Source organism: Musa acuminata, chromosome BXJ2-3 (assembly GCF_036884655.1).
Source record: "Musa acuminata AAA Group cultivar baxijiao chromosome BXJ2-3, Cavendish_Baxijiao_AAA, whole genome shotgun sequence".
Lineage (NCBI taxonomy): Eukaryota > Viridiplantae > Streptophyta > Magnoliopsida > Zingiberales > Musaceae > Musa > Musa acuminata.
In genome coordinates, this window is record NC_088340.1 from 7,619,117 (window position 1) to 7,643,265 (window position 24,149).

The 24,149-nt window shown below is 38.1% G+C and overlaps 1 protein-coding gene across 1 annotated transcript in view; it reads right to left on the reverse strand.

Annotated features, from left to right (window-relative positions):
* The window catches only part of LOC103977806 (uncharacterized), a 40,961-nt gene that overhangs the window by 16,310 nt on the left and 502 nt on the right, over positions 1–24,149 (reverse strand). The window contains exons 2-13 of the mRNA XM_009393427.3: positions 22,451–22,494; positions 22,222–22,285; positions 20,337–20,451; positions 20,184–20,251; positions 18,341–18,438; positions 17,044–17,215; positions 11,509–11,731; positions 6,866–6,992; positions 4,800–4,909; positions 4,602–4,694; positions 1,507–1,635; positions 1,222–1,355 (exon numbers count right to left, since the gene is read on the reverse strand). Coding sequence (XP_009391702.2) covers positions 1,222–1,355; positions 1,507–1,635; positions 4,602–4,694; positions 4,800–4,909; positions 6,866–6,992; positions 11,509–11,731; positions 17,044–17,215; positions 18,341–18,438; positions 20,184–20,251; positions 20,337–20,451; positions 22,222–22,285; positions 22,451–22,494 — 1,377 coding nt within the window. The remainder of the gene's footprint in view (positions 1–1,221; positions 1,356–1,506; positions 1,636–4,601; positions 4,695–4,799; positions 4,910–6,865; positions 6,993–11,508; positions 11,732–17,043; positions 17,216–18,340; positions 18,439–20,183; positions 20,252–20,336; positions 20,452–22,221; positions 22,286–22,450; positions 22,495–24,149) is intronic.

Below are 24,149 nucleotides of genomic sequence, written 5' to 3' on the forward strand. Positions count from 1 at the left end.
GTTACGAATCCAGGTTTAACCATACTATGAGTATACCGTACAATACCACTCGGTACAGGCAGTATATACCGGTCTGATAGAGGACAGGTATGGGCAGTACATCGGTACACCTTAGTATACCATGTATTTGTACGTTCGGTACAGCTCAGTACGTATCGTACCAATAGCTGATCGGTACACCGGTATGGTACGATATTCAGAACTTGGATTATGACCCATGAGTTCACAAAATCTCTGTTATAAGATGATGTCAGAAAGAATCCTGGAAAGGAAATCTTTGTGTTGAGGGTAATAAGATGAAACTTCATCAGCTGAAGATAAGAGGTTAACCAAGAAAGGCATCCGGATAGCTTGATTGCCTCATCAGCCAAAGATTAAGAGTTACAAACCAAGAAACACATCTACCTTGAGCATTTAGCATGCTGCATTCTCCAGAAAGTTGCAAACAAGGTGGTTAGCAGTTAGCCCAAAGATGAATGAGAAACCATTGCTGTGATGACTTTGTCATCATATCAACAGCATAGCTTTGAACTTTGAAGGTTCTCACAAGTCACAACTACTCTAAAGGGCTCTCTACTCAGGTAGATGACCCAATGACGATAGAAAAAAGACATAAAACAAGCATCACATATCATACTTTACTTTGCTCAAGTTTTATACAGAAAAAAGTAGAAATCAGGAAATCATGTCAAGTTTCTAAATCCTCTTTCTCCAAAAAGGAAACCTATAAATTATCAATCTTGTATGACAAGGTAAGTAGACTCTCATGAATTTTTGTCCTTTCCTTTGCTTTCTCATTATTGCATTGTCATCCCTGTATCATAGCCATATCTAACATAAAGCATGGTACATGTAGTGTACCAAGTTGTCCAGTAAGCGACAGAATGGTCAAACCAATTAGGGAAAATTTCATTACAATCATAAATTGAGTTATTTAATCAGAGGCTCCCTATAACCAAAATGTATGCTTTTCTTTCAAATTTATTAAATGCATTACCATAGGCATGGTGTCAAAATAAATTTTTAACATTAATACAACAGACAAATTTTAGAGATAGCAAATTCTCCAAGGTTAGGGTACAGAAGATAACAAAAGTATGTTATCCTATACAATATGAAAATGTACAAAGTTTAACCATGCTGATCTCTCCTAATATGCTACAAAGAGCAGAAAATGTAGATGAACAGAATTATCAAGCATACGAAAGAGAGAAACATTACCATTTGCAATTTCTGATGTATAAGACAGGCAGACAAGTCAATGGTGGAATCTGATGGCATTTTCGGCAAGGGTTGTGATTCTTCCCAGCACCATCGAACTTCTCGGACGAATTCAATCCAGAGGGATGCAATAGCTAGATAAATTCACAGCTAAAACTCAGAAGTTATTCTTTTTGAGTGGAAACTTTCCAGAAAATATCTAAGTGCAACATAATTGAGACACATCAATCCAATTTCCAATGTGAAAGGTAGATAATGAAAGCAAAAAGTTTTGCTAATACAAACCACGAATGTTACAACCACCAAACCAGAGTGAATGCAGACAAAATTGAGCAAACAGGGATTCTAGAGGTGCGCCTTTGATTGCACGAGAGTGTTTATTATCCCGTTCCACAAGATGCGAATTGTGGCCTCCTGAAGTTAAGACGGTAAATCCAGTTGATACAGAACAGAAAAAAATTAAAGATAAACAAATGAAGTGAATAATTGTTTGCAACCATTACAAGCATGCTTAACTGAAACAACAAGATGCAACAACTCTGGAATAAAATCCAGTTTTTATTTCCTCAATCAAGAGAAGCATTTTGCAGTTCTTTTGAACAAGTTACAGAACACTCATTCGTGCTATTCCCATCCTGATTTAAATACTAAGAGGCAAACACAAGCCTTTATTCAACTTGTGCAACTCCACCTGCACATCACAAACACATCTATGTTGTATCATTTCTGCCCAATATTCTTGGAAAATTTCCCCCAGATTTTTCAATTTCTCAAAGGCAACACTGAAACATGAATTCCTTTAAAATGCTATAGTACAATGTAAATCATAAATTTCTCAATAAATATTGCAGAGGAAAGACATTCCTTGTATCCTACAAAACCATAGTCCCAAAATTATCCATGACAGTAGGTGCCCAGACTTTCTCTTCCTATGAAGTTATGCCACTCATGAATTTATTTTAATGACAAGACACTGAGATATACATACATGTGTCATGTACCCACATTTTTATGTGGACACCCTCAACACATGCTGGTCACTGTACAAATGCAGCAACCACCAACAGAGTACATGAAGGAAGCATTCATCACATGATCAATGATTCCATGATTAGTTAAATGCAAAAAATGAGATACTCAAATTCAAATATCCATGTTTCTAGAACTCATCTCATCTACTTGCCCATCTTTTGTGGATGGTGCTGACACCATTGCCATATCAGGATGTTATATAAACATCTAAGTTTCCATAATACTATTCAGCTACTTGCTCAACTTTTCTAGGGTATTGCTTACATCATGGATGTTTCAGGACCCATATTATCCACAACTTCTCACTCTCTTGATCTTCTTAATCTTCAAGATAGCATCCTAAAACAAGCTTACTATCTTGCTAAATTATCCCCCTAAACTACATCATTTCATCCCAATCTTCCTCAAATAGCTCCGACAGGCCAAACATACGGATCCTCATTTGTATTTTTCTCCAAATTACTTATCCACACCCTTATCCTTCTGCTTTGATATAGCACTCTGAATAAGTTTCCTTTCCTATTTTATACTCACAATTCATGGGGATTGCAGTTCTCTTCAGTGATATTAACAGGGACCAGTCCATTTTATGGTATTTAAGCATGTTAAAAAAAATCAAGGACATGCTACCGCATGCTTATTAATGGTATTGTCTCACATAGATTAGTACAGGTCACAATGACATACAATGCAACAAGAGTACTACTCAATAAATTGATTCATCTATGTTAAATCCAAACTCATTAGTTTGCCACCTATCTATGAAAACAATGGGCACAATTCAATATAATTAGGTTACAAGCACAAACCATCCATCATGGTTCAAATACAAGGCTTCATTTTCAAATATGATTCGGCAGGTACATTCTGACAGGCATTTAACAACCTAACTAAAGACCATCATCGAACCTTATGGCTCACTATGTCAATATTCTTTCCTATTCTAGAATACTAGACAGTACAAGTCAATATACTACCTGATATATGGTACCATATCACTAACGTCATGGTGTTGTAACCATGGTTCACCTTACCAGTTAATACCGGTGTACCGACTGACCATTAGAATGGTATATATCGAGTCATACCAACGTACTAACACATGATACGGTGGGCATACCAATGTACCAGCATATACCGCTTGTACCGGTCCCCTATTGGATTAGTACATACCGCCCATATCGAGCAATACGCTGTGGTATGGAGAACCTTGGTTGTAACGAATGTGGAGTTGAGATTTTAAACTTCGATTCGACATTTTTTTATTAAAATGTTTAGTCGATTTTATGTGTTCAGAGTGCTAGTCCTTCAAGTATGATATTGTAAATGAAACAAGAATTCTTGTGTTTACATGCATAAGGATAACAACTATCCATTTAGATGAAATTAAGATGATAGATCATAAAAATTGTAGTTATTTAGATCTTCCGACTCATTTATAACACTTATCTCAACTCAAGGCCCATCTAGCACAACTGAGGTGGGTGACAAGCATGTCTTTTTGAAAGTTCAGATAAAATCCTTTTGGGATGATTGAAGCCTCAATTTTATCACCTTAAATCAATCGTGGAGGCTCCAAATTGAGATTAAACTCTGCTACATATGATCTATGATATTCAAAAATCTTAAAACAAATATATACATAAATTTGTATATATTTTGTGCTCATCAAACCAAAGTAAATTATGAAAATTGTTTGCTTATGAACAATGACCAATGATTTCAAATGTAACTTATTACTTTGGAAGAATACATAAATTTTCCTTGTTTTCATACTCCTAAATTGTTGATCAAACCAAGATCTTTTCTATGTCATTCAAATTGCTTATTTTTATACCACTTGATGCATATGTTATGAAACTTTTCAGAATATTACTTATTGTGTCTAGAATTTTCAGACAATGTAGGTCATGTTTGACAGGATCAATCTCCAACTTGAAGCATCCATTGTTGAATTTATGGTGTTAGGAACGAGGACCAGATTCTATCTATAGGATTCTAGCTCAACTCCAACCAACTACAAAAATTATCCAAAATGATTTTGAAGCATCTGTTGATGAAGGCAATTATAAAATTTCAACTCATTTAAGGAATATATGCAACATTATTACCAATTAACATTGATAGTCAAGCCTCGTAACCATTATTAAGATTGGACAACTTCTGTTTGATACACTGTTGCCAATCATGTTGTCTAATCACATATAAATAACAATCATGCTGATACAACTGTGCAAATTTGTTGTGTTATAATAGCATCAAGAAGCAAAGTAAAATGACAATAACATAGGCTTCACAACATCAGTCAAAATAGAACAAGGAAAACAGATGAATGATTAGTAAGATACCATCATGAAAAATCTCTTTGAGAACTCGATCAAGAACTGTTGGGGGAGGTATAGCAGTTGACGACTTTGAATTATCAGATGCTGGATTCTCGACTGTCTAGCATAAAAGAGAAATATATAAAGAAGAATATGTCTCTGTATACTAAATATACCATATATATTAAAATTAAAAAAGAATGACAGAAAGAAAATTTTAACCTGAAACAAAATCGTCCAAAAATTGAGCCTCAAATGACATATCCAATGCACTTACTAGAAGACGTATTTGTGAAGCAAAACCAACAAACATCCATGTTGAATCGTCCATCCTATAAAGTACCAAATAATGATTTCAATGGAAAAAAAAACAAATATAATCTTTTAAGCACATTACCCTCCAAACAAGCCATGAAGGAGCATCACATGTTAAATTTGGAAAAAAGGAAGTTTTAGATCAAAGTAAAATAAAGTTGCAAATGAGTTTGTCTAAGATCCACCAAATTATTCTTGCCACTGAGTTATTGCTGTAAAATATAATATTGGCATATGAAAACTTTTATGGGATAAGAAACTCATCAACCAAAGTACATTACATAAGAGAGTGCTTTGTCATAACCAAGGTATGCAAATACCGTACCGTATCGGTGTTTCGAGGTTGGCTCGGTACGGTACGGTACAATGTATCGAGCGGTACACCAGGGCGTACTGAGCAGTTTTAAATATTTCATTCTCTACTGTAGCACTGCTACGGTGTAGCACTGTAGCACATTCCGTCCGGTAGCGGGCGATCCGCGTACCGGTACATACCGCCCATACCGGGCGGTACCATTCGAAATTGCATACCATGATCATAACTAACTTTTACCCATTTGAAGTTTCTGGGGGATTTTTCAAAAAAAGAAAATAACAAACACATGCTGAGACCTTTTCTTGTCAGTTTATGCTTAGTGGAGAAGAGACATATAGATAAGCCTCAGAATAATGAAACAAACAAGTGGTAAACCAGCAAGAAATATTATAACAGACTCCTTGAACTGAAGGGAGAAAAACTAAAAAGCTTGATATAAATCAAGGATAAGAACCAAATAGGAGAAGATAACAAGGAATAGCATTCCATATAAACCAAGGTTCGCAATACCGTACCGTACCGGAGTTTCGACCTGGGCTCGGTACCGGTACGGTACGGTATACCGCTCGGTACACCCAGGTGTTCCGAGCGGTATATTCAGGCGTGCCGAGCACTGTAGCAGTGCTATACTGCTACAGTACTGCTACAGTATCGGAACGGTAACATATGGTCCGCGTACCGGAAGTCTAGCGGACCGATACGTACCGCCCATACCGGGCGGTACGGATCGGTACTGCAAACCATGATATAAACCATAAAGCTCACTATAATTAGTCCCTGTATCAAGGGATTTAATTTGTAAATCGGAAGTGAACAAGTAATTGTATGGAATGACTGATATATGACATTAATAGCATCCCAAATAATTAACTAAAATCAACCACCCAATAAAACAACACCAAGATTAAATGCTGCATAAAAAATATAATGGATTAAACAATGTCACAAATTCATTATTCTGGAATCTTACAGAACTGCTGAATTTAGATAAAATTTGATGAAATACTGTAAAATTTAACAGAGTAAAGATGATTGCTTATGATTCAATTTTTGACTTCTTACAACCAACACACCAAGTTTTGCAATTTTGTACCAGGGTCCCTTACCGGTCGATGGCCGTACCAATATAGTTTCAGTTCATGCCGATGCACCAATATATGGTACTCCAGCATGTACTGAGGTACTGTTCTGCAGAGGGAGGGGAGGAGGAGGAAGGAAGAAGAAGATAAGGAGAAACAAAAAATACTGTAGATGAGGCGGCAGCAGATGGTGGGAGGCAGTGATTCATTTTAGAGTTCCAAAGGCTACACCTATATTCTACTGAAAATTATGTTGTTATTATTAAGAAAATTTCCTGGAAACAAATTAGAAAGCAGCATTTTACTGTTGTCTTTATGATGTGAATATATCCAATATATGAATTTATAACAAAAAGTGTCATATAGCCTAATATAATTAATTTTTTCTAACAAATTGAATGACGAGATCATAATTCATAATAATGGCATAAATGGTAAGATGCAGCTAGAAGAAAATGGGAGGGCCCACTACTTTCATATATCAATGATAATGAAACAAGAAGAATTAGCATCAAGACAGTATGATCGTTTATCAACACAGTATATTAACTTATTCAGTCTAATAAAAAAATTCTTACATGAATGGGAATATAATAGGGCAAAGAAGCCACTTTTCAGCATCAAATGAGGAAGCATTTTCAAGTTCTGCCATCTCAAGAGAACTTTCAAACATTCTACCAGACCAAATGGCGACCAACTCAAACCCTAAAGGACACAGAAATCTGTCAGATTACCATGAAACCCTCTAAGATGCGAAAGTATCAAATGTTAGCAGTTAAAGTTACTTCAACCATGGCAATCTAAGAATTTCTTAAGATTAAACTTTCTAGAAGATGAATAGCATAGGTTAAGCATCAAATTACTTTGTGTACAGTACCTAATTACCAACAAAATGTGCTGGGACAACAATAAATTACATGATAGAAACACATCTTACTTAAAAAGTAGATTATATAAAATCAACATAAACCTGAATGCAGAGAAGTTCTAATATTAAAAATTTAAGATGTCATTTAACTGGAACCAATCAGAACATATAAAAAATGGAACATTTCAAGATCTGATGCAATATGGCTTAAAGAGACAACTTACTAGGAATCAGGCTTGATGGACCTCATTCTATCTAATGTCGAATTCTCATCATAAACTACAAGGAAAAAATTTGTTCACCGATATGATTCGAGATCTTAGAATGTGTGGTTAAACTTATCTTTCCCTTTATCACTTGATCTGCCAACATAGTTAAACAAATAAAGATCATGGTTCAGGTATTATTGAAATCAAGTATAATGTTGTGAAAGATTTAGCAACAATCTTGTGCAAGTATTATCATTCTGTGCCACAAGCCACAATGATGCCTTCTATATCATGCTATAATTTCATGTCATGCTGATTGACACAGACCAAAAATTGATCTGAATGGTTGCACTGGTGTGTGTTGATACATTTTGGGCATGTTATGTTTTGACCTGTGCCTGCACATGCCTTGATCATATGATTTACTTAAAACTTTTGCAAAAACCAATGCTTTGCTGAAAGTATTTTATTATTAACCAATTTTATTCTGAAAATAGTAGTCATATAACTAATTATTGGACCTGTAAAACTACAACCACAAATTATTTTAAATACCACAAGATTGTTCCTTGAAGATAATTAGGAAAAATATGTTTTTGTCTTCACTATGTAACTGCCAGATAGTCTGTCTTAGCATGTATCATAATGCGGCCAAGTAATATTTACAACATAAAATAGCATAGGAGTTAACAATTTGTTCAAAAACAAAAACATGCAATATCAATACTAGCTGCAGGGATTGAAGTATAATATAAGGGCCCCTGATTTGATGCCTGAAAGTGACAGTCCAGGAAAAGTAAGACTAAATGTAGTGTACCAAGTACCAAGTACCAACACTGACTTGGGCCTGATGTGAGCTGAAGGCCAATTTTATTAAAAAGCACTTTCTGATTTTAAAGTCTAATGGCCAAAGTGGTTGGAAACAAAGAAATCCAACCTCAATTGGAATTGGAAATCAGAAGTAACAAATTTACCTACTTGTAAAATCCTGATACCCCTATTGTCCAACACCATTACATACTTCACATCCTCCATCTACTAAAGAAGGTAAAACAAGCAGTTGGGAAGAAGGACTATCCCATATATACTGGTCCGACCAAGGATCTTGGTCCAACTTGCTCGCAAGCTACTATGTCAGCCGCTTCAGCCCTCTCTCTGTGCCTCCTCCCCACCTTTCCTTCTTTTCTCTCCTATCCTATGTCACCTGCAGTAGCAATAGCTCTAGGGGGTCCAACAGCTGTGAGCCACCTTCACCAACATCTTCCTTCTTCCCCTCTCCACCTCCCTTACACTATTCACAACCACACAAAACACTTCATGAGATAGGGTCTCGTACAGATAGACCAACTATATCACCTGATATCTTTGAAAATATTATAAAAAATAAATGCTAACTAATACCAACTATTGGTCTGATATCGGCCCTTGATCAGACAAAGAAACATTGGTTGGCATGTACCATTCTGAGCAATATTTGAATCCTTGATTTGTGTGTTAATGTCCATCAGAGAAAGTTATAAATTTCATATGCAATACCAGTACTAGATTTTCTTCATGGTAGAACAAACCTTTGTTTTGCAATTCTTGTATCCAATGTATACATTATTAACTATTAAAAAAAGTTATATACCATGTCTTAAGAATTATTTTTTTGTGGAAAAACTCAAGAGAAAGAAGCAGCACATATGTAAACAAATTTTTATTTTTAGGCAAAAGGCTTAACACAGCTTATCCAACTCATTTCATTTAGATAATGGAAGGAAACCAAAAAAACACACATATGCTAGCAATTAAAACCAAACTTGATCTGAATTTTCATTAATACAAAATAGACTTCTTTTTTGCATTTCTTGTATTTATTTGTACATCGCCATAAAAGATAACATGTGATACCAACTAAAACCAAGATTGGAAAGAATTTTGTTTATGCTACAATTGTGGACTGTCGTACCCCCGATATGGTATGAAATGGGCAGTACATGTCAGTCAGCTAGCTGATCGGTATGTTGACAGCCCATTTTGGGCGATTCACAGTTTAGTGTATGCATATGCATCAGTGCACCTCTTGTATCGGACAATACAGTTGACATTTGACCGCTGGTAATAATTGGATTTTACCCATAACGACCTCATCTCTCATCACACCAGACTCCAATGGTCAAATTGACCGTTGGGGCCTGTTTTGGGCCTTTAAAACCACATCCCCCTCCTTCACTCACTTTTATTCTCACTCTCTTTTGATATAATGTGTCCGTCCATGCTTAGATACACAGTATTCTTATTTGAATATAACTTATATACCAAAAAATTAAGAGAAGAAAACCTACAATATGAATTTTTTAAATTTCGAGCCATTTTTTGGCCCTTATTCGGAATACCAACGTGCATTAGTGTATTGACACATGGTACACTAGTACCAACCATGGTTCGTCTTACCTATCCATACCGATATACCAACCGATCATCAGTATGGTACATACCAACGTATCGACACACGGTACGGTGGGGTATACCGATAGACTGGTATGTACTGCTCATACCGATCTCCTGTTGGATCGGTATGTACTGCCCATACCGAGCGGTACACCATGATATGGACCAACCATATATAGCAGTCTAATCACGGATCGGTATAGCCAATTGGCATGAGATGACGGGGTGTTATGGCAAAGAACAGTCAAAAGAAAAAAGAAAAAAGAAGGAATTTGCCCTAGCTAGGGAAATTCCCAATTCGTGAGTCTAGGGGAGAAAAGATTTGTCTGCTAGTGGATCCCCATCCTCCCTATTGTATGCAGCTTTGACTTTCAGCAAGTTCCTCGACAACAATAATTGATAATGTTTCAACTATTTACATCAGCAACATGGTATTTTCTTGTTGCGACGTTTCTTGACAACAACAATTCATCAACTATTTGGGTCACATTTTTTGCTATGATGTTCCTTGACAACAACAATCCGTAATGTACCAACTATTTGAGTCAGCTATATGGAATTTTTGTTGTCATTGAGCTATGCTTCAACAACAACAACAAAAGCCATAAAGTCTTAATTATTTGGGGATAGCTACATGGATTTTTTGCCATTATTGACATATGTGAAAAGCTATATGTTTAGTTAAGCCAAAAGTATTTAAATCTTTATGTATGGTTTCTAGCAAAGTCTTATTAGTCATCCTCTACCTCTCCCTAATAGTCATCAGTTTACCTCTTCTAATTATCGATCTCCTACGCATATATTCATATTATTTTAAATAATTCTCTCTCATTTTAAGTGATTCCTAATCTTTCACAAATAAAAACATCTTTTTTCCTATCTTTCCTAGTAACTTCATACATCCATCTCAATATTCTCATCTCAACAATACAAACATTTTATATATGTTGTTTTTTAACTAACCAATATTCAAATCTATAAATTTTTTTAAGATTTCAAATGTATCCGATGATCACATAAAGCTTTTAACAGCCCTCATCACTATAACAATCTTGTTTTTACTTTATGAATAATATCTTCAGCAATCTCTTCATTTTTTTGAATAATTGATATAGATATCTAAGGCTTTTACTTAATAAACTTTTTACTCATCCAACTTAACTATATCTTCTTATTTATTCCTAGTATTACTAAAATTGCATCTCATATATTTATGTTTTAGTCTTACTTAATCTAAAACTGATTTGACTTTACAACTTAAGATTAATTGATTTCATCTAAAACTCTCATCAACTAGGACAATATCATTGGAGGTTTATCCTATAAATGATTTATAGTAAAAAGGTAGAGATTTAATGTGGATTCTTGATGTAATCTTATACTAATAGGAAGCTCATTAGACAAACTCCCTAGAGTTCTAATGCTAGTGGCAACATTATTAAACTCCCTATTTTTAATAAATTCAACATAATTAGATAGTTAAACTAAAAGACATCAAATTTCTGTTTAGTTTTTCCAAAAGTTGCTTAGAGCTCTAACTCTCCTCACAATCGATCATAGATGCTGCTAGTCTAATAGTTTATAGATTTTGTTTGAGCTGTAAAGGCCTTAAGGCCTTAAGGAAGCAAGTTATTCACAAGGTTAAGGTTTAAAAACTAGGATTAAAATTTACTTGATTAGCTAAGCTACATTTTTGACAAGAAAAAGGTACCTCTAATTGGATCCTCCGCAGAATACCATTCTGTCCAAGGGCAGTCATCATCCCATTGGGTTTTAATGTGATTTGGACTAACAATATCTCCTTTTGATTCATTAACTTCAGGGTCCACACTGTTGATTTCGTCATCAGATTCATATGGAGGAGATCTATATGTAAGCTTCATTGCAAATTGCACTTTGAAAAAGCTTGCTGAAAAATCTACTGAATATAAGGCCTCCAAGAACAAAATTGGAATGTTAGAAACTTTGAATGAAGGGAGACTGTCTGCTGAATGCTTTTACCAAATTAAGGCATGTTCAAGGAAACTAAGTTTCTATAGCAGTTAAATAATAGAAAAGTTAAGCATCAAGGAGCCAGATGAAGAAAATATTTAAAAACAATAACAAATCTTTGTTTTTAGACAACATTGTAAACCTAACCATGTTCGATCCATGCAAATATTCTACATCACAAAATATTGAAGCAACATTGCAACCTCAAGTACAAAGACCAGTTCTATCCTTGATTCTGGAATTTAATGTTGTTTCAGAGTGTTCTAAAATTACATAATTAGAAATTTTAACCCATGCTAAATTAAATTAGATGTGAAAATTTGCAATACTTTATGGAAAACAACATCTACCACTTTCGTAGCTGTCAAACATGTATTTTTATTTGAGGGGTTATTCTTGAAGGATGACTATGATAGACACAGTCCTTGTTCTTTATCTAGTTTGTATGACCGATATGACACGGACTTAGCTGGTTTTGCCTAAGTCGTGCGGCACCTTGCGCATCCGTCCGCAAAGGTCAGCCTCCCCGAAGCCTTCCATTGTCCCTTAGGACCAACAAACGAGAGAACAGGTTAAAGGGAACGCCTCAATCGGGATCCACAAGCAAACATCTCCGAAAAACACTTCATAGACAATGCAAATTACAAACAGACTTTACAAGCTCTGAACAGTGGCACAACAAAGGGTAAAATGGTCCATTACAGACCAAAAGGCTCTCGCATATGTCCACATGACACAACCTTTATTTACAAGCCTAAAGAGGCCACCAACCCAACTAAAATGGGACTATTAAGCCTTCGGCCGCCCCTTTACATTCTGTACAGGGTATGAACATGCCAACAGACACGGACAGATATAAGCATTACATCAAACACCTTGTTTAGAAGTTTGTCCGTGACATTCTCCCCCACTTATCCCTTCGACGTCCTCGTCGAAGCCTTTGTGAACACTGCAACTCTTCGCCTTTGCTGAGTCTTCAATCTTCTGCTCCAGCTGCAATGCGCCTCCTGGCTCCCAACTGCTCTCCGCTGCTGTTTTTTTTAGTAGTCGAACATTTGATCCGCCATGCTGCTTCAACTCGCCAATGACTCTGACTCTGGTGTGGGGTTGGCTGAGTTGTGTTGATCTCTGTTGATTCCTGCGGATCCACCAAATGAAGGAAAAGACCATTCTTACTGCGCCAGTTTCTCAAAATTTCCACATGCTGCTTGAACTGGGTGGATGCTTGTTGGAGCTTTAACGAGCATCACTTCCGTTTTCGATTGGCATTTCGTTAGGAAATGAAGCGGACAATCTACTCTCAGTAGCACTGATCACCGTTGGTGAGGATTTGACAACTATTGTCTTCCATTATCTTCGAAGGGTCTTTGAACTTGTGCAGAGCTCCTCTGCTGGATAGATAAGAGAATTGGGGTACTCGGTTTCGCCCATCCTCTTAAGAGTTGAGAAGGTAAAGGTTACTTGACTTCGCCCGCCTCCTCGAGGTTGTACTTCATGCATCAAGCTGGTTACTGGCCTTCGCCTGCTCTTTGCTCACACTTCTGAAGCACTTGAAGTGTTTGCACTCCTTGCGTTGAGTTAGCTACTGTGATTCACCTTCTCAATGCCATCGAACTTCTGGAATGCGGGAAGTTTTCACCCCAACTTGGAGTAATTCTCTGATAGATGAGGTCGCCTCTGGGATTGTACCGTCTTCTCCATCAACCCTGCCGCCTACTCCACTGAGTAGCAAAGGTACAGCACTGCGTACTGCTTGCTTCGTTCCTTGGTCGTGCCCTCTTGCATGACCCGAAGTCCTTCACTTACGACTATCTTGATGAGAAACTTGTTGACACCGGTCTTACAAAGTTTCTTGCCCTCTGCCCTTCAGCCTTGTCTCAGTACTTGGAGATTGCCTCTGCATGCTCCACCTCCTCGGCCCCTTTCACGACCAAACGCTCTCCCTCCGTGAGAGCAAGGGATTAATGACTTTCACGGAAGTCCCGCCTCTGCGGTACCATGGCGCTGCCATGCCCATGGCACTACTATCCGTCGCCTCGCCTCTGAATCCCTTTTCTTCACAATCAGTAGAAATGTCTCCGTGGCACTCCTCTGAGTCCACCTCCATTCCGACTGATGCTTGATTTTGGGTAGCTAAGTCCCTCTGGACTCGTCGTCGCTTCCTCGCCCCTTTCGACCCCCTGCTTCAACACCTCTGTGTTCTCCGAGCAGTCTGTTTGGTCGATGGAAAGACAGACTGCAACTCCCATGCATGGCCTCTGCCACCGCGTTGTAGGGTTTGCACCAATTCTGTTCTCCTTAGCTTCCTTGGTAGCAACGTTCGCTTACTCGACCTTGTCCTCTGACTTGTCGGGCTCCCTTAAGCGAATATGAGCTCTGGAGCAGTCCAACTCTCCAGCTGCTTCGATCATACCTCTGCATGATCAAGTCCCTCCGATGGAACTCACTGGTACTTGCATTCGAACTTTTCCCTTGGTGGAACACAGCCCCCATATGCTGATGACCAAGATTTTCATCCGATGCAAAATTCGGTGCACGCCCGGAAGACCCGCCTCTGCGGTACCATGGCCTTCACTCCTTGAATCCATAGCCCTTCTTGCCGTCGTGTTGTTCACCAAAGCGGAGCTCCCAGTAGCTCCCGATCATACCTCCATATGATCTCATCCCTCACGGGACTATGTCGTGTGTGTCGCATTGCCACGAACTGTTCCACCACGATCCGCTGCACCATGTCGCCTCCTGGTGACATCTCCATTGCATTCTGATCCTTGTGGAATAAACTCGAATTGTGAACCCTCCATGTATGGCCTCTGCCAATACATCGCAGGGTCTCTTCCACCTTCGATTTTGTTCGCTCCTTTGGCAATCGACCTTCATCCACCCACTCTTGGGTCACACCTAGATGAAGCACCGCTCTAGGACAGTCCGTCGCCTAGTAGCTCCCGAAGTCCACCGACTTCACTGTAATTTGTGCACCATTGTCTGGATCCTGGGCCTCTGCCCCTACCAGCACAATCTCCGCTGCGCACCGCTTCCTTCATAGCAACTCGAATGGCAACACTGTGGCATATTCTTCAAGAGTACCCGCCTCTACGTCCTCTTGCCCCGTGCTAAAGCCTTCTGAACCCAACTTCGCCTCCGCAAATTGAGTCGCCTTAGTTCCTCCATCAAATGCTTCTCCGAGATAAGGTGCATGTGCCCCGAAGCTCCCTTCGTCTTTGGCACCATGCAAGATGAGTCCGCTCCGTCAGAATGAAGGACCCATAGAACAACATGATCCTACTATTGCCTCTGCAAGAGTTCATGTCCTTGACCTCTGTCTAAGGAAAGCACTGTGCCTCTGCTCCACATTCCAACTTCTATGCTGGCTCCCTTCATGCGGCTTGGGTACTTCACTAAGTTACGCCCAAGTTGCTCCGCTCCTCGTTTTTGCATTGAGTCGATGGTGGCCCTCGTGCCCACCATTCTACGGGTCAGCCCTCCCTTGAGTCCGATCTCCACATCGACTCCAAGTGTGCCTTCATTTAAGTTGCTTTGGGTCGCTCCCCCACTTGATCTCGCAATGCATTCACCAATGCATTCTCTCGAGCGAGATCATGCGATGACTCCTCGCCGCTTGCTCAGTCCATCGAGCTTCGTGGAGTTGTTGTTTGTTGAGGTACTCCTCCTCAACATGTGAGGTCCGCTCACATGATTCTCCCTCTGGAGAGCCGGGACTTATCCCTCCTGGATAACTGTCCCATTGGAGCAACATCTTTCTTCGTTTCGGAGACCACCATCCTCTTGGACTACTCCGATCTGCTGAACAAACTGTGCATTGTTCTGCCTCCTGCAAACGCACTTGCTAGATTGCGACTCCCCGTCAATACAACCCCCGCTGCACCCCTCAAGGCCTAGCAACATGCTGAACTCGTTGCACACTTTAGCCTCCGACGGACGTATCCTTCATATGCCGAAGAGAAAGTTTCAATGCTCCATGGCGCCGAGTTTCGGTCGCCTTGGGATGGCCACGAACATTCCGTCGTCCGCATACAAGCCCATGCATGAGTACCAAATTCTTCGAGTTAGCAATTCCCCTCACCTCTGTGAGCTTTGCATAACTCTGTTGGTCGTTGAGCAACTCATTCCACCTTGCATGGTCTCATTCTTGCCAAGCGCCTCGCTTGCCTAGAGCACCATCAAGTATAGTTGTCAACGTTGAGCCGTAGCTCAAACTCAGCCAGCTCAACTTTTGTGCGCTCCAAATTCTTCCAAGCTTGCCTGTTCTCGTGGTGCCTCTTGCACGAAGGGTTGGCCATTCCTCTGAATGCCAATCTCAGATGCCCGCTCCTCTGAGCGACTCTTTTCCCTACATCTCCATGCCCGTTTTCCCTCAAACGGTCGCGCGTTGCTGACTGCCCTCAACGCAGCCCCGTTAGGTCCCCCACGTTTGCATGTCAAGTGTTTCTATGAGTGCTTGTCCCGCTCTGATACCATATGACACGGACTTAGCTGGTTTTGCCTAAGTCGTGCGGCACCCTTGCGCATCCGTCCGCAAAGGTCAGCCTCCCCGAAGCCTCCCATTGTCCCTTAGGACCAACAAACGAGAGAACGGGTTAAAGGGAACGCCTCAATCGGGATCCACAAGCAAACATCTCCGAAAAACACTTCATAGACAATGCAAATTACAAACAGACTTTACAAGCTCTGAACAGTGGCATAACAAAGGGTAAAATGGTCCATTACAGACCAAAAGGCTCTCGCATGTGTCCACATGACACAACCTTTATTTACAAGCCTAAAGAGGCCACCAACCCAACTAAAATGGGACTATTAAGCCTTCGGCCGCCCCTTTACATTCTGTACAGGGTATGAACATGCCAACAGACACGGACAGATATAAGCATTACATCAAACACCTTGTTTAGAAGTTTGTCCGTGACAGATAGGCACAAAGTCCAGGTAAGAACAAACAAACAATTAGAAAATGCTGATATGACCAAAGTGAAGTTTGAATCTGTAGGCTATATACCTAATAGACTATAGAGTGACCAGAACATGGATAGCCAGGTATGCAGCCAATAGATCAAGTATTATGTCATACAACGATACAAGCAGCAACTAGCACTGAAATTCCCTATTACCTAATGCAATAAACAAATAGATTAAACTTACAAATTATTTATATAGCCAATCAAGGGTTTGAATTTCTTCTTTCAGCGGATAATCTGATGAATAACGAGAAACTTTCCTAATAATAGTAGTAGGAACTCACAAATTTTGAGATAAACAACTCATAAAGCCCCTCCAAATGCATGAGCCTTATAGGCACCTGGCTACCAATCCTATCAGCATCAAACCTTCTGGTGAAAATCAGGCCTAGATTTTGGATCCCAATGTATGCTTTTCTAGAAGGATCATGCACTGGAACAAATGCGGGCCAGTTACTGCAAAAAGAAAAAAAGGCTATCAATAATATTTCCTTTGTCTACTTATGAACCAAACACATAGGAAAAAGCATCAAACTGTGGATGAAGAATATGTCTTTGCAAGTTTGTTTAAATGTTCATGCTCTCCCACCAACATATGCATAAGCAGTTTTTCTGTGAAATATGTGGATTATGTGCTACTGATTATATATTTGGGCTGAGTTATATCAAATTAACTTAATGAACTAGTGGTCTGGGTATGCATATCAATGATAAGAATAGAACATTGCTTAACTACTTGTCCAAAGTAAATAAATCTATCTTAATTATTAGTATGTTTTTAAGTCTCAACCACCAAGATCATCCAGAAGGCTATTTACCTCTAAGATGGCTGGAAGAAACAGTGGGAAAGATTCATGGAACATAAGTGTCATGCAATTGAGAATACATTGCTAGAGCAAATGAATTGATTATATACAACACAATGAGAAAACTGTGAGTCCCAACTATTAAAAATTGATTTTATATGTACGTATGTATATCTGAAGTTAGCAAATATTTTGGTCCATGGAAATTAATTTCGCTAGGACCGGTTCATACTGGCTGGTAATTATTAATTCGGGCATCAAGAAGGACACAGACTGCCCCTTTTAGGGCGGTCCAGTTTGTTTTTTTATAAACCACTAGGATCATAGAGTTTTAAAGTCCTTGGGACACAGACTGCTCCTTTCTGGGCTGTCCAGTTTGTTTCTTTATAAGCCACAAGGATCTTAGGGTTTTAAAGTCCTTGTGACATGTCATTCGGTGTCCACGATTTGCATTCGCCTGGCAGCTCGCCACCCTGCAGACCCACCACCTGCCTCCCACCAACAAATCTTTTTTTTTTTCCTCCTCCTCTGCTCGTCTGTCTCCCACCACCACCAAAAAACTATCTGCTCCTCCTTGGCTCCTTACTCCCCATCCCATCTTGGTACCACACCATGTGCCCACAAACCATGTGTCAGTACACTAGCACGAACTATACTTGTACTGGTCCGATCATGGACCAGTAAAGATCCAGTACCCAAAATTAAGGTCTTTTCTTTGTTCAAACTAACAATACAATAAAGAAAACCACAAATGTGCAATTTGTTAAGAACTCACCTGCCACAATTTGTCAAGGCAATTGCAACAGAACTTAATAGCTTCGTTGATTCAGGTGCATCAAGAACCACCCCACTAGCACTTAGAGGTGCAATAACCTGGTTGTGTATGTAAAATCAACATTAACAGAATCCATCAACAACAACATATTAAAGTAGTGAACTAGAGATATAAGCATGAAATTTATAGGAGATGAACTCATTGGAAGATGATGATGAAATCTAGATGGTTGATAATAGTGGCAACAGAAGCAATCACAATTATAAAAGAAAACAATGATTACACAAAAAGAAATTAAAGAGAATAAAATTCATGATGGTTAAGTTGAAAATCGACATATACAACATCAGTAATGGCTGCTACTAGAACAACAACAAAAACAAAGACAATACATCCTAATTCCAACTGCTGATCATGAGGAAGTGGGAGACGAGGGAATACGAGTATTGTAAATATAAAAACACCGAAGTGAAACAAAATAGCATAATTATAAGAGGACACAATTTGTAGAATCCATACAAAAGCTGAAAATCATATATCTATATCCACCAGTTAAATTAGAGTTCATCTCCTCTGATGTGATCAATTATGCCTACAACAATTATACGATTTAAAGAGACATTGACTGATTTAAAACGAGTAAATGTCATAACTAAGTCAAAGCTACAAAATACCCAAAACAATAATCCATAATCAGGCATGACTTGGGACACAAAAAACAACAAATCTTTACAGTTTTCAACTATCTCAAAATTGCAAAATATAAAGTAATAATGAAAAAACAACTGAAAATCCTAAAAGATGAATAGCTAATACCAAAGCTCTAATTAATTAAATCAACTAAATCTATAGAGTAGATGACTAAAAAATTGTCACAAATTTGCTGGACCATGGACCATCTTTATAAGGGCCTCACATGCAATCCAGAGTGGAAGCAACGCTCACATGAAAGGGTGAGGCTCATGTGCAAAGGAGAGATAAGCATTCACACATGAAGAGGGTGATGTTGGACACTCATGTGAGGCATAAGCTAGTCGAAAGCTAAAGATTTATCATCCAAGTGATTAAAGCATCAGGCTACAAGATTGATCTTAGCCCATAACCTAAGCAGCTTAAGTTTTTGTTGTATTAGTCAAAAGAAATTGTAAGATAAGACTGGAAAGAGTTTTCGAAGTATTGATTGGAACTTAATATATGCTTTCGAGCTGTGTTTAACAAAGATGTCTAAGAACTTTAGGAATAGCAATCAGTTTGATCAATGCACTGTAATTTACTAGGACAGTTTGGTGACATTGATCATGCAATATAGAAGTCAAAAGCATAATAAGAATCTTCCCGTCCTTTTTGGATCAGCAGGTAACTAAAGTTTTCTTCATCTTCTTCTTCGTAACAGGGATATTAACCACTTGAAGCACTATCCAAACTGTGAAACAACTATAACACAAATCTACGAAGGCACTACATTTACTCTGTCAATTCCTCTGGTATATCCTCCTACGAAATTCTTTAATGTCTTTATGCCACTTTGGGCAGTTGATTATCAAAAAGCATCTGTTAATTGTAATCATGAACTTATCTTATAATCTAAGTGAAATTATAAAGATGTCATAATGCTTGTTAAAATTTCACTTGCAGCTTTAATATTCCTTGCACACTTCAGATCTAAAACTTCCATGTTCCAACATGGACGAAGCTAATGGTGTCACAAGACCCATATACACAATGTTGACTGGTGCAGGTTATCACGAAGATGTTAGAGAAAATGAAAACCATGTACCAAAATAATGTTCTTATGGAGCATGTTTGCATTTGAACATGCCAAAATGGGAAAATAAAAACATACCATAAAGTCAGACACTCCAAAGGACAATTGCAAATCATGCAAATCATCATCCCAAAACGAAGCTTTGCCTGTATTAATTAAAATTTGAAGGGGGTAACTGAAGTCTCATTTATAAGTAAAAGAGAAAATACTTCCATCAATATATTAATTTACCCTTATTAGAGACACAAAAGTAGTACTCAATAGAATACAATTTTGTGCCATGCTTCATTTCAGATTTGACCTTATATAATTTTTTCTGTGAACCCAAGCATTCTGCACCCTTTTCCTGCATACAGATAGAAAAAAGATATCAATCTTTAGGTAGGCCTGACACACCACATATCACAGATGTACAATTTAGATAATTCCTAGGAACTAAAATGGCACAAACAACACTCAGAGGAATCAGTTATGAGTTTCTCAAAAGCAAAATTGCCATAAACTACAAAACTAGTGAATGAAATAAAGACGAATTGGTTTCAAGACATCAATCAGTGTTACCTTAACCTAATCTGAAACTTGATGATATTTATCAACTAAGCTAGCAAATTAATAATGAAAAGTTTCAGAAGATAAGTAGATGAAAGAAATGACCTTGAAGTCTCATTTTTGTTTGTATCAGATCTTCAGTAAATTATAGTCGGTGTGATAATTAAAAGGAGCTAAATCATAATTCTTTTCTCTTTTAAACTGTTTGTGGCATACAATATATCCTCTTTAAATTTTGTGTTTCTTTTGTTCTCAAAGATGACCAACTTATACATCCAAAACAACACCAGACAGCATCCAAGTAAAAGCAAAATGAAAGGCCATTAACTGTCAGCAGTTTGGGTTCATAAATTGCCTCTAAAATTCAAATTTTGACCTGACTTTAGTGTATGAGTTTAGCATCCAGAAAAAGCATAGTCAATACCAAGGATCACCATTTCAAGCACCAGTGACCAGACCTGTTTCAGTGATCTAGTCAGACCAATATGTATGAGTCGGTACTAGCTTACCAACACATGGTACATCGGTGCATACCTGTGTTTCAGAGAGGAAGAAAAAGAAGGAGAAGAGGAAGGTGCGGAAGAGGAAGTGGGAAGGAGGAAGAAGCATGAAGGAAGTGGAAGGAAGAAGAAAAGAAGGTGGAGGAAGAGGAGGAAGTGGAGGAAGAAAAGGAGACGGTAGACGATGCACAAAGAGGAAGAAGAAGAGATAGTCGAGAAAAAGGACGAAGAAGAGGGGATGGAGAAAGGAGGGAGAGGATAGAGGAAAAAGAAGAGGAAACTTACCCATCGAACACGCACGACGAGTGGCGAGTGGCAAGCGGTGATGAGCGACAGTGCGAGACAAGACATGCTCACATTCAGGCGAAGAGGGCTCACAAACATGAGCCCTATATGTTTAAATGGGTTGAAGTGGACCTGTTTTGTAAGGTCAAAGTGGACTACCCGAAACGAGGGTGGTCCGCATAACAGTTCACGGCCGAGTCGGTACATACCGCTCATTTTATACTAGTCAGAGCAAAATGACGATCCTTGGTCAATACTACTTAAAGGTAATAGCTTTCTTCAAAGCGGAATGCAATCACTTGAACAGTTTTTAAGGTCAAAATAACTTTTGCAACCTCCAACACATGCTTGGCAGTAAACGCTACATTTATTACTCAATAGATGCAAACTTCTCAAACCAACATTTTGGACAGTGAAAATTATTTAAATGTTTCAATAAGCAATATGTACAAATAGCAAAAGGAAATAAAATCAAAGAAACTTGCAATATTAACCAAAGTATAACATAGAGAAATGCCAGTAAAATCTATCTTAAAATGGATATGACAGTGGAAAGGAAAAGTAGTAAACCCTCATCAAGTGCCCATCTAAGTCATCAAATAGGATAAGGTAATAAGAAAAGTAGGTTCTGTGTACTTCCACATACAATGCAGTATCAGTCCCCTATTCATGAGATAATCTTACTCTAAAAGTGTTGTTGGGAAGAACAAATTTTACAAAAAAAACTAGGTCATGATTATTGGTAAACATATATTATCAAGAAAAAGAGAAAAATATTATACCACCAAATTCTTTGGACCATCAACCATCCATACTCGACAAATGGCCTCAATTTCAGAAATAAACCTAGAACAAAATACAAAGGTTCAGTCATTTCCTGTTACCAAAAGAACGAAAAAGTGAAAAATCTGTTTGCCAGTATTTGCCAAAGACAAGGAAACAAACTATATATTTGTAGCAACCACACTGCAAGAGATCTGTAGATACATCCAGCACATAGAGAAGAGGTACCTTTCCCAGGAAGATGCAAGTGTGAAATCATCAAAGCCCTCAATCTACAGAGGAAAAATTGAGAACATATTTGTTATCACCCACAACTGTTAAGTACTGAAAAAAGAAGCTTTTCATTCAGAAAAGAGATGTTCACATTTAAGTTTTAGGCACTAAAAAATGCAATTTATGACTCTGACTTCCTAATATATTGGTGATATCATTGTTTGCAATATCGTACCATATCGTACCGCTCGATACAGGCGATGCATACTAGTACGAGCAGTACATCGATACACCTTAGCATACCGTGTGTTGGGATGCTCAGTACAGCTAGATGCGTACTGTACCGACAGCTGATCTGTATATCGATATGGTACGGTATTCAAAACCTTGGGTGATATATCCTTCAAATCCAGAACATTAATGACCAGATGCAAGGATTGTCATTTTATTGAAATGCCCCCGGCAATTATTTGCCAACACAGTATATACAACAAAACCAAGTTGCAGAAAAGTAGTATTAAGCAAAATAATTCATAAAAAAATAGCACCATAATAATCACACTACATAACCACACTATTTAACCACAACATACTGGTCTATCACATAAAGATTGTCTGTGCATTTCCAATTAAGTTGTATGATTACATCTAATATTATGTAATCAAGTTTACAAGATCACTTAAGAGCAATCACGATTAAATAGCCAAAAGCAAACAAAGGTCCATTGATAACATAAACATTGCAGTAAATTTACCAAAAGACAATCGAACTAAAATAAAAAATCACTGTGGATTCCTACAAAAGAATGGGCAAGCAAGGCCAAGCAGATGAATTAAAGTGTGAGCCAGCTTGAAGGACAAAAACAAATGTACAATATGCAGTTAAGGAACTGTCCTTTATGGATTTCTGATTAACCTTCTTTTTAAAAGGCTACATATTTTATGTTGCCAACAGCAGTTTTACAAAAGACATTAAATGTTCCTTTATGAATATAATCAACTATTTTGACTAATTTTCTGTAATAAAAAGAAACGAACGAAGATCTAATTAAGCCATTGGCTCAGTGGAATAAATCCTTGTTGTAAGCATTTATGACGTGTGTTGTTTTGACAAAAAAAAAAAAGGCATGACCAACATATTGAAACCTTGGCGCAGAAGCCTTCCATGTAATTTATCAATCAACTTTTGAAAAAAGGGGGAGAATGTGAAAGATAAGAACAAAATGAACTGCAAGAAGTATTTTATTTCAGGATAATCAAAACAGAGGAACTCAAAATGAGCCCTAAACTGACTTGCAATCCATTCTCAAACTATCAATCTCTACTAAAGATATGTAACTGAAAATTTGGTCCACTTAAAAAACTAACCGAACTTTACAACTTATGCGCTGGATCATGTGGATGATAAAAGGGACATGTAATCTCTATGTTACAAAAAAAAAGTTAAGCGATCATTAAGAGACGATTTATCGAAAGATTAATCAAAACAGCATGACTGCAAGAAAATTGCAAAGAAAGAACAGAATACTTCAATCCCTATGCCACAAACATGGTTCTTGCCAATACAGATCATCAAGAGATCCAAATTGGAACTATCTCAACCCCACCACCAACAGCAAGAAAATAGATAGTCTCTCGATACAATTGAGAAAAAGTTGACATTCCTACCTACACAAAATAAGATCTAATAGTTTGTCAAGAAGCATCATATCAA